The sequence below is a fragment of the Hordeum vulgare genome, chromosome 4H, assembly GCF_904849725.1.
Source record: "Hordeum vulgare subsp. vulgare chromosome 4H, MorexV3_pseudomolecules_assembly, whole genome shotgun sequence".
In the NCBI taxonomy this organism is placed as follows: domain Eukaryota; kingdom Viridiplantae; phylum Streptophyta; class Magnoliopsida; order Poales; family Poaceae; genus Hordeum; species Hordeum vulgare.
This window is the reverse complement of record NC_058521.1, coordinates 411,837,706-411,849,436: the sequence shown is the minus strand read 5'-3', so window position 1 is coordinate 411,849,436 and position 11,731 is coordinate 411,837,706. Positions and strand designations below refer to the sequence as shown.

At 43.4% G+C, this 11,731-nt stretch overlaps 2 protein-coding genes across 2 annotated transcripts; both read left to right on the top strand.

Moving 5' to 3' along the window:
- The first annotated feature begins 423 nt into the window (after positions 1–423).
- On the top strand, positions 424–2,530 carry LOC123446530 (guanylate kinase 2, chloroplastic/mitochondrial). The gene is made up of 4 exons (XM_045123105.1): positions 424–730; positions 826–957; positions 1,056–1,247; positions 1,947–2,530. Exons 1-4 carry the CDS (start codon positions 536–538, stop codon positions 2,283–2,285), a joined length of 858 nt encoding a protein of 285 aa, XP_044979040.1. The 5' UTR covers positions 424–535; the 3' UTR covers positions 2,286–2,530.
- A 3,783-nt stretch (positions 2,531–6,313) lies between these two features.
- Positions 6,314–10,154, top strand: LOC123448775 (membrane steroid-binding protein 1-like). Its single transcript, XM_045125777.1, has 2 exons — positions 6,314–6,810; positions 9,603–10,154. Exons 1-2 carry the CDS (start codon positions 6,461–6,463, stop codon positions 9,847–9,849), a joined length of 597 nt encoding a protein of 198 aa, XP_044981712.1. The 5' UTR covers positions 6,314–6,460; the 3' UTR covers positions 9,850–10,154.
- Positions 10,155–11,731: the final 1,577 nt, after the last annotated feature.

The following is an 11,731-nucleotide window of genomic DNA, read 5'->3' as shown; positions in this document are numbered from 1 at the left end:
TCGTGTCATGGCGGACTGCCCAAGAAGGACAACAACGGGTTGCTCAGACAATGAGCAGATATGACTCGATCCATATTGTGTTTTCGACTGCTACTTTCGCAAAAAGAATGTCATCGACGCTGAAAAGGTAAAGGGCAGCCATGTATACGACTTCTTCATAGCTAGCATGTAGGTTAAACATGTTAAATTCTGATAGTTCAGTGGCATATTACATCTAATGTAATGGTCGAATGATGTGTGTAAATACGTCGTTACGTAATTGATAATTTTATATAAATTTAAAGTATGTTAAATACGATGTTTGATTGTGAGAAAATAAATTTAAAGTGTGGTATTTAGTTTGCGAGTGCGTTCGTAGATATTTGAGGGTCGAATTTGCGGTCCGGCTGTAAATGCCCTAACACAAATCTCACATGCCGCTGCCGTCAAAACCCCTCAAACCCCTCTCCTCCTTCGTCTCCCTTTCCAATCCCGCAATCCCCACATCCTCCGCCCCTCTCCCCACGCCCCTTCCTCTCGTCGCGCAACCTTCCCGATGCTTCTCTCCCGGCGGTTCTCCTCTGCCCTCGCTCGCTCTGTCTCCCTTGCGAGATGCCCCCTTCCACCCCGGGCCCCTCCGGCCTCCCGCATCCTGCCACGCCGCCTCATGTCCTCCTCCTCCTCCGGGTGGCACCACTCTTCCCGTCTCCCGCCGCCGCCTCCTCCGCCGCCCCCGTCCTTCTCCGACAAGGTATTGGCCTAATTCCATGTTCCCGTGGCTGACAGATTTCTCTCACCTCCACCCAAATCTTATCGAGGTGTTTGTGTTGTGATGCGGCATTGCAGGATCAGCTGTTCCGGGGGCTGGAGGCGGCGCTGGGCACCACGTTTAGCTCCGAACCGCTGGCGCCGCCGCCGGAGCCGATGATCCTCGTCATCAGTGGCCCTAGCGGTGTCGGGAAGGATGCGGTCATCAAGGTGATGCCGCGCAACCCCTACCCTTCTTGTAATGCGGCGTTGGTGTTTGTTTGGTTGCGCGTTCGGCTTTGAAATGTCAGGTTTGAATTGTTCACCAGAGGCTGCAAGAGGAGAGGGAAGAGATCCATTTTGTCATTACCGCGACGAGCAGAGCAATTCGGCCAGGTGAAGTTGATGGGAAGGACTATCACTTTGTCACCAAGGAGGCGTTCCTCTCCATGATTGAAAGGGAGGATTTGCTTGAGTATGCGCTTGTTTATGGGGAATATAAGGGGATTCCCAAGCAGCAGGTGTGCTACTGCTTCACCTTTTCTACATTATATCTAAACCAGGCTTGTTCAATATCTCTGTCAATCAATTTAGTGTACTAGAACTAGAAGGCTGCTCATATTCGTCTTACAGAAACCAAAACTGTCCAGCATGTATTGTTGGGTTGATGACCAAAAGTATAATATGAGTTATCTGCAAACATATGTTTAGTTGAATGCCTGAAAATTACATAGATATAAGCTAATAGCGTTTGCAAATATTTACAGCCATGTAAACAGTATCAACAATTATACTGTATATATTTATAGCTGTGACACAGCTTCAACCATAATGTAGATTGTCGGACCTACTGATGCCAACTCTCAGCTGTAGGCACATATTTTGTTTCCTTGTGTTTCTTCTCCAGTTCTTTGCACTAATGTGTGATAACTGCATGTCATATATCATTTGGTCACCTGTCCTGTTTGTTCTTAATGGTAAAGTTTAAGTAATAGTTATGCTCTCTTGACCTATATCTGATAACTGAATTTTATGACTTCTGAACAAACAAACATTGTGGAATACTAGTTTTCCCATCAAAATGTCGACAAACCCAATTTCACATAAGCATTTTAATCTAAAGCGCACATGAAACTCAATTTGATCATATCAGTTTATTACTAGCAAAGTTCATAGAACCATCTGTCTCAAATACTCATATTTATTACTTTGACACCCAGATCCGCGATTACATGGCCAAAGGACATGACATTGTCTTGAGGGTGGATATTCAAGGAGCAGCAACTTTGAGAGAGATACTTGGCGAATCTGCAATTTTCATCTTTCTAGTTGCAGAGAGCGAGGAGGCACTTGTCAAAAGGCTCATTCACCGTAAAACTGAAACGACAGACATGCTTCTTGTCAGAATTGCAACAGCCAGAGAGGAGGTGAGACGGATGAAATATTTTGACTACGTAGTTGTCAATGCTGAAGGGAAGCTTGAGGATGCTGTTAAACAGGTGGAGTCTATCATTGATGCTGAGAAGGCAAAAGTCCAGAAGCGTAATGTCCAGATCTAGTTAAGGCTCATATGTCCATACTCGTCACTTCAATCAGTTCAAGTTTGATCTAGTGCGATGAAATTAGGATTGACAAATTTGACTGAATTTAATTGCAACAGTAGCCAGAAAGTTCAGCACAATGCCCAGCCATGAGGGCTTTACATACTGAGATATCCTGGAGAGTTAACTTCTGCACAACGCTGAAGGGCAATGTACTCAATCTTTGCTGGGATGTATATTCAATTAAAATTCTCGTTCAAACATTCCTGGCAAAAGATAGCCTTTTTTTGTATAATTTCCATTTTGTATTTTCAGAAGAACCCTCTAAAGCTGAACCAAACATCTACTAGTTTGATAAGCCTCTTAACAAAAATTATCATGTGTATGCAATCCGCTTGATTTGTAAGCTTTACATATGAAACTAGCCTTGTTTCTCCCTTGTACGGGGAAATAGGGCATATAAAAGTTTGGTCCTATGATTGAACTACAAGTAGGGGCAATTTGGTTCTAGGCCTTGCAATACCACATTTTGTCACACATTCTTTGCCAAACTTGGCTAAGTTTAGTTCAATAAAATTGAAGCCACAAGTTGGCATGCCTAAGGCCTCGTTTGGTTAAGGAGGATTGGGGAGGTTTTGAGAGGTAGAGATTTCAGGGGATTGAGTAAATCCCTTTGTTTCACCCAATCCTTTCCTGGCCCTCACGGGGATTTTCCTCTCAAAACCTCCCCAATCCCCCTTAACCAAACGAGGCCTAAAGGAACCTTTCCACACTTTTTGATTGTATGTGATGTGAGGCCTTAGTATGGCAAAAAAAAAAACATCTTATCTAAGTGAGCCAAACAACCCCTAAGTTGGTTAAACTGCCTTACCTTATGCGCGGCAATCATAGGCAAACTTATTAGTCACAAACCAAATAACCCCATAATTTTGGTTACAGAGGAAGACAACGCTTGCTTAAAGAGCAAACCTTCTTGCCCCAAAAGAAAAAAATGCGACACATGATGCAATATACTTTATGTTTCCTCGTAAAAGAATTTTACTATCTCGTGAAACCCTTGTACAGGAGCGAGAAACCAAACTAAACCAACTGAAAAAAAAGTTATAGCTAACACGAGTCAGTATTCACCTTGAACACACATTTGACTTTCGGGCCCCATTTGAGGCTGATAAACCCCAAAACTACAAACACTTGTAGGATTTCCCTCCTAAAGCACCACTTATAGAATTCCTATGTTGTCAAAGCCTGATTTTGTTTTTCGAGAGTATGCCAATGGTGTGCCTTAACTTTATCGAAGGGGAGAAAAAACATTTACAGAGAGCAACAAACCCATGCGAACATGGATGTTGCAATTTAATCTATAGTGGTGGTATCTCATTATTGTGTTTTATATGCTTTTATGTTTTCAAAGTACCAGATGCAAATCAATGTAACCATGTTCTCCACATATATTACGAGTGTGTTTGGCTTGCCTGCATCGGTTTGTGATGATCTTACAAAATTGATGAGACAATATTGGTGGGAAGTTGACAGAGGTAAGAGGAAAATGGCATAGCTGAGTTGGGACAAACTAAGACTGCCCAAGAGCAAGGGAGGTGGGGTTCAGGGACATTTGTGCGTTTAACCAAGCCTTGCTAGCTAAGCAAGCTTGGAGATTGGTTGAGTCCCCTGATAGCCTTTGTGATCAATTGTTAAAAGCTAGATACTACCCCCAAAGAAAGTATTTCCGGTACAATATTCCTTGAAATTCTTCGATAGTATGGAAGGGTATTGCTCATGGATTAGAGCTTGTAGAGAATGGGATAATCTGAAAAATTGGGGATGGTGCGTCGGTAAGGACATGAAGAGGTCCATGGTCTCCTTGACAATATGATTTTCGTCCAAATACCCCTAAAAGGAGTTGTAGGTTGAACCGAGTCTCGGTCTTCTTGGATAACAATTTGGCTTGGATTGTGGACCGACTCGAGGAGCATTTATGGCCTATGTATGTTACATAGATTTTGAAAATTCAAACTTCTCCAAGGAATAGACATGATTTCATCGGTTGGTTTCCGGAATCATGTGGCTTATTTACGGTCAAGTCAGCTTATAGATTAGCAACCGAGATACACGATGAAGCTCATGCGGGTGGGATAGTAGTACAAGACCTGATGGTGACTGGACAATCTGGAATTCTAATGGAGATCAAAAGTTCCTCTAAAATCGAGCATCTTAGCATGGAAGACGGTGACCGGAGTACTGGACACTAATCTGGATAAGGTACGTCGCCATATCCGGACACGAAGCTCCTGCCCGATATGTGGCAAAGAGGCGAAGAGTAGTTTCCATGCACTGATTACATGTATGCATGATAGGCAAGTATGGCAAGGTCTTCAAAATATTTGCCCCCTTCCCGATGATGCACTACTAAGTGAGTTGGGCAAGGATTGGCTCTTGCAACTCATGTCTAAATGCACAGAACATAAGGGACATGGTGATCATGACCATTTGGCAGCTTCGGAATGAGATCCCGTTCAAGTTATAGTTGATTATCTGGACAACTATTACAAGCCGCTTAAGTTGGCAAGAAATTTTAATATGGACAAAATTATGAAGGGAAAAATGCCAATGATAGAGGAAGGCCAAGTTGTGTACAACAAACGTGCGTTGCCATGGCCTCATCCACCTGCATGTTGGAGTGCCCTCTATGTTGATGGCTCGTTCTTGAGCCATGATGGGCACACATTTGCTGGAATGGTTCTGCGGAATGAGGATGGTTTTGTGATCTTTGTAGCACATAGGTACATCTTTCACTACGATGACGCCCTAGAAGAGGAAATTCACGCTATCATGCAAGGTATGGCGTTGGCCATCGAGCATTCACACAAGCCGGTAATCGTCCAATCCGATTCTTCGAATGCCTTGGCAGTACTTTAAGGCGACACTCTTTCGAGATCAGCATATGGTCATTTAGATGCTGAGATTAAAACTCACATGGTTGTTACGGAGTTTGTTCCTTGTAAAATTGGTAGAGAGCAAAATAGGGCCGCATATCTTCTGTCACATTATAACCATATCCCAGTGTTGCACTGCGGTATGGTTGAACGTGGGTCCTTCGTTTTGTGAGGAGGACTTGTCTCATGATTGTAACCCTGTAATTTTAAAATAAACTCGTTTTCACCCAGCAAAAAAATACTCCCTCCGCCCGGAAATACTTGTCCTAGGAATGAATGAATCTAGACTTATCTTAATTATAGATACATCAAATATATCCAATTTTTAGGACAAATATTTTCGGACGGAGGGAGTACTATAAACCATGTTCTCAGAAAGGAAAAGGAAAAACATTTCGAGTACATATCCCTTTTTGTAGAATAATTTTGTGTGGGCCTATCCGGAATAAGCATGTCCTTAAGGGCCGGCTTTTTGCAAGGCCCAGCAGCAACGTGCCCCGCCCGGGCTATCTTTTGGCAACTGAAGAATACCATCCTTCATTTGGGAGGGACGTTTTGGCTCCTAGGTGCATTTGCACCCGGATGAACAGTAACACAAAAAATAATAGTAAACATTTTTCAAAAAATCTGTTTTTTTTAGATGTTTGTGTTAGTCTCGCAAGAATGCTTAGCAATTTTCATGCAAAATGGAGCAGTGATGTTTCATCGGTGAAAATAAATAAATTTGGGTGTGACATTTTAGGGTAACAATTGATGTTTAATTTTTTTCCTACACAGGATAAAATGCTTAACCTTTTTGCCTAAATAAATTCAGGTGAAAAAGAACTCATAAAAAATTTATTGTGATTTTTTTAACATTTCAAAATTCATTTCCCATTTTCGCACGTGTTTCCGAAAGCTGAATCGCATTTCCGCCCTTCACCCCCCTTAAAAAAAACCTCCCCTAGAAAAAAAAACCCACCTTTCGTCTCCATTCCCAGGCCCAGCAGCAACGTGCCCTACCGGGCTTATCTTTTCCCGGGCCTATGGTTCCCAAGCCCTATAAGGGAAAAAAACTCCCACTTTTTCTCTCCATTTGTTTTGCTACTAGAAAAAGAAGGAAAAAAGGACCGTGCGGCGTGCGCTGCGACTCCGCCGGCTTTCCCCTTTCTTCCCAGGTCGCCGAGTCAACATCCGTGACCGGCGGCAGAACCACCCTGCGCACCTAACCCCGTCCCCCCCAAAACCCAGCCACCGAACCCTAAGCTCCAGCGAGCCCCCATGGCAGCGCAGGAGATCGCGGACGCCGTGCAGGCTTACACGGGCCTCTCGCCCGCGGCTGCCTTCACCGTGCTGGCTCTGATGCTCGCCACCTACCTCATCGTCTCCACCCTCTTCATCGCCCCAGACGCCGCCGCTTCGGCACCGGCGGCCCAACCCAAGCCGCCTCCGCAGCAGGAGCAGGTGACGGAGGCGGAGCCGGAGCCGGAGCCGTTCGTGCCGCCGTTTCCGGACCCTGTGCAGGTGGGTGAGATCACGCTCGAGCAGCTCGGGGCGTATGACGGCAAGGATCCCGCCAAGTCGATCCTCATCGCCATCCGCGGTCAGGTCTACGACGTCTCGCGCGGAAGGTGAGGGTTATATTGTGCCTGGACAGATACGCGCATGACCTGAGTTTAACATTGTATAAATCATACCATGCTCGAGTAACTAGACTAGACTAATTGAGAGGGTGCTTGGATACGTTTTAGTCCCATGACTAAAAGTAATGAGACTAAAACTTGCTAGCCTCACCCATGCTTGGATCTAAGTACTAAAGAGACTAAAATCAAGTTAATGAGCATTTATTATCCTTCAAATCCTCCAATCCAGAACTTGCATGAGGAGTTAAATGAGGAGAGAGAGGACTAATGCACATTTTAGTAGGGGTATCCCTGACTAAAAGATTTTAGCCTCTAGACTAGTTTTAGCCTCTCTTTAGTCAGGGGTGCTTGGAACTTTAGCCTTTTAAAAAGACTAGTTTTAGTCTCTTGGATCCAAGCACCCTCTGAGAGAAACAGTTGGAAGCAGTACTACTATGAGCAAAGCACGTTAATATGGAGTGATGAAGAGCTTATCTAAGTTTTAGTAAAAGTTAGAAGCAAGATACATAATGTGTGCTAGTAACTGTAGGTAATTATTACATTGGTGACGTGGATAGTCCATTAAATTCCATTTGGAGACATGAGGCCTGAGTCTTTTCAGGTTGATGATGTTATACTAGGATAGGAGTCTCTTACTGAGAATGGCATTTTGGAGCGCGTCCTCCATGGAAGCCGAAATTTTTGGAAAAATCAAAATTCGAAAATTTTAGTTTCAAAAAATCTTAAAAAAATTATACAAGTAAACAAGGGTGTGATCCGTGTGTGTGTAAAATTTCAGGTCGAAATACTTTGAAACGCGACCTGTACAAAAAAGACAAATTCATGATCCGAAATGATGAATAATAACATGTGTTAAAAAGTCCCAGATTTGTCTTTTTTGCATAGCCCTCATTTCAAAGTATTTCGTTCTAAAAAGTTACACACTTATGTATTATACCTTCATCTATCTATGTATTTTTTTTCAGAATTTTTTGAAATGTTAAAATACGAAATTTGAAATTTGCTTTTGGAGGTCTCCATGAAGCTCGGCCTCCAAAAGCAATTTCCGTCTCTTACTGCCCTTCAATTGGTGGAGTGCAAAAATGGTGAACTTCACACATGTAATGAGGATTTGAGCAATCCAATATGGTTCTATGGGTTTGTTTGTTCTCAATAGATTTTGTTGTCATGGTGTTGCTAGACCTTTGGTTATTCTTGAATGCTTAGACCGGGAGTTTAACATGTACCTTGTGCATCTAAGCACCCGAGTATTTGATCAACTGGACTATAATCAATGGACATGATAGGCAATATTCAGTAAGTAGTCTGTACTCTCAGCTCTCGCTCACTTCTCTACATGGGTTATGGCGGTAGTCTCATGTTGATTTTAGCTACAATAACAGGTTAACTGACTTCAGTGCAGTATTCAAGGTGTTCGATTCGTAAACACTAAATTTAATATCTCCAATAATTAAATGGAACTCTTAGAATGTAACTAAAAATACAATGAATGTTTGTACGGTACTTGTCTGTCCGTCCTTATATTACCCTGAAACGCAGTAGGAAAAGAGAGAAAGGGTTCCAGTAGGCTGTCAAATAAAAGAACATGTTGTGCTTAATTTTTTTCTCTTTGAATCACTTCTGGGAGCTTTGAAGCTGTACTCCATTTTTAACAAAGACTATCCATTGGTATAATGATTTGATAAGGTGAAGTTTCCATTTGCAATCTGGCCAGATGTTCGTTCACAGTATGTTAATATTAGGAAAATAACTACAGCAAGTGTTGAGAACTGTTCATTCACAATGTTTGTTAAAACGTACATTGTATAGAGGCTGTCGATTAATTTGGATTGTATTTTAACTCTGCACCACTTATACTATACTAGGCTCTGTGTACTTAATGTGATGAGTAGCACTTACTTTTTATCTCTAGTTTCTTCATTTCTTATAGTGCCAATGTTGTGTTGTTTGTGTCCACCTTATTTCTTCAGAAGCACATTTTATTGTTGCCTTACTGATCATAGTATCATGTGTCATCTCTCCTTGTTTTGCTCCACGTTTGTCTGTAAGGTATTGTAGTTGGTGAAATCATTTGGTGCTGTAGTTTATTGTCACATTGTTTGTCCTGATGTCTGCAATTAGCAGTACACTAGTACATGGCTAGTGTCGGTTACCCTTAAAGTCATTGTTTTGTTTAACTATTATTCATCTTATGAGTCTGCTGTTTCAACAGACAGCAAGCATATTCTTATTCGTTGTTGAGACTGACTTGACTCTAGAGTTTGTAGTGCAGTTCTGTAGCTGGTATTCATTTGGCCCTAATACCGCCAAGAAATTAGGTATATACTAGGTCTGAATCCTTGATACAATCTTTTGCAAGGGGTGTCTTGTGGATCTGAGTTCAGATATGAGCTCGGTACTTGTGCACTATATTGGATGTTAATAATTAGGTTGAACATGCTTTCCACGTCCGCATGAGAAGTCGAAAATGAGTTTGTTTATCTGGACATCATGCACAAATATGATACTCCCTCTGTCCCAAAATTCTTGTCTAAGAATTATCTATATACGAATGTATCTAGTCACATCTTAGTATTTAGATACATCCATTTCTAGACAAACCTAAGACAAGAATTTTGGGACGGAGGGAGTATATTTTTAGATGTGTAATTCCATTTGATGACTATCATACAACTTGTTATGCCCTCGAAGTAGTAGGATCTTGCTTGTGTCATTGTGTGTGTACAGTGCAGACTGTTGATCATTGATGACTCTGTTGTGTGTTTCTTTCTTGACCCCAGGCTGTTTTATGGACCTCAAGGACCATATTCCTTGTTTGCCGGGAGGGATGCATCTCGGGCCCTGGCATTGATGTCATTTGACCTTAATGACCTAACTGGAGACTTGGAAGGCCTGAGTCCAGACGAACTGGAGGTTTTACAAGACTGGGAAGAGAAGTTCAAAGAGAGGTACCCTGTGGTGGGTCATCTTCCTCGTGAAAACGCAACAGCTGGTGCTCAGCCTGACGAGGAGCAAGAGAAGGCCTAACTCTGTGGGTCCTTGTCTCATTGCCTGTAAGTTGTTGTGCCTTTTATTTACCACTGGACTGCGAGCAGTAGATCTGATGCGCTGACAGGTGATGTTGTTTGTATGTATGCTGTGCGACTGATGCACCTGCTTTCTCCATCTGCTTAACTAGTGTTGGTTGGTGTGTGTAGTAGTAGTGGATAAGGGGGGAGGAATTTTGAGTGACAGGGAGACCTTGACGCGTGAAGAGCCGTCCTTGATGTGTGTATATGCTTTTGGCTTCGTGCCATAATAATTCAATTCAAGGCTTAACCATCGTATCGAAACGACACGATTTTGCTGGCAACTTAAGGGGAGCCATAATTTTGCCAACCATACACTGCTCCATTTCTTCTACTCCTTCCGCTCTTAAATATAAGTATTTTTAAATATTTCACTAAGAAATTACATATGAAGCAAAATTAATGTATATATACTTTAAAATATGTTTATATATGGAGTAAAATTAGTGAATATATATTTTAAAATATGTTTATATATATTCGTATGTAGTTTTTAAAGACTTGTATATTTAGGAACAGAGGGAATAGCATTGTCGGGAAACATTATTGGCATCATTTCCGCCCATTTCCAGATTCTTCATCTAGTGTCTGTCATCCTTTTCTTCTGCTCTACACTAGCATCGGAATCTCGATCGAGAGGAAAGAGTCCTTGCCTTTCTTTTTCCAAGTCGCAGCGCTGTGCACTGCACCCACTGTTGTCTGGTCCCTTTTTCGTTCGACGGGGGCCCAACGATACGGAGAGCGCAGTACGTGTACGCTATCGCAGCGGCAAATAATTGTGTTCTGTTCTCCGAGGGAGGCCAGGCAGCAGAGCGGAGCAGAGCACTGACGCGCACACTCACCCCCGATCACATGGGGTGTCCACCGGTGGAACGTACTGTACACACACACAGGGGGACGGCAACGCAACGTTATCCATCGAGTGGAGTTCGCGCGTCATGCATGCATGTGAAGGCAGAGGCGATGGAGCCCTTCTCCATCCTCCATAATCTCGTGCCGCTCCTCTGTTTCTTCCCCCTCGAAACGGCAGAAGCGGCGGGTCCGGGGCCGATCCGGAGATTTACGCCCAACTGTTTCCTGTCTTTCGCACGCCGACCTACCAACCGTGCTTGTAGATATTTCCCCGTATCTCGCTTCTTCGCAGATGTCGATCTGGATTTGGATTTGGATTTGGTGGTAATGGTATGCACAGCAGATCCAAGATCGGCCGAACCCAACGTGTAGGTAGATGATGGGAGGGACCTGCTCTGTTTTTCTTTCTTTCGCGCCGTGTTTGACACAAATGGGAATGGGAGGGGCCTGGTTTTCATTGTTGCCGTAAAATGCTGGAGCGCTCGCTCGTGGAGATAAATGCACAAGTCATTGCATGGGGGCCCTGCCCCTGTACTACCACAGCCCAATATGGCGCCAGCTGGTTCCCGTAAGCGGATCTACTACCTGGTGTATGTCGACCAAAACGTGTTTCATTCACGCTTTGCTACAGCTGCGCAAGTGTCATTTTTGCACTAGCACCGCACACAGGTACAGATCTTGGGCTCTCGGTAGGCCCCAGGAAATGATATACACAAGTGATTCGTTCATTGCCAATTGTTTCATGGAGCAAACTGCACATTACCTCCACCAATTCTGCCCTAGATTTGCTAGTGTTCAGGGCATCTCCGACGGCCATCAAAATGCCTGCATACGACATTTGGACGGAGCTATCCGCACATAGTTTGTCATCCAACGCGGTATTGCATCTGTTTACGGACATGTTTGATTGTGTGAATTTCCGCAAACCGGACGCAAACTTGAGGAAGCTTTGCGGGCGTCCGAATCGCCGCCGCGTAGGGCCCCACGCC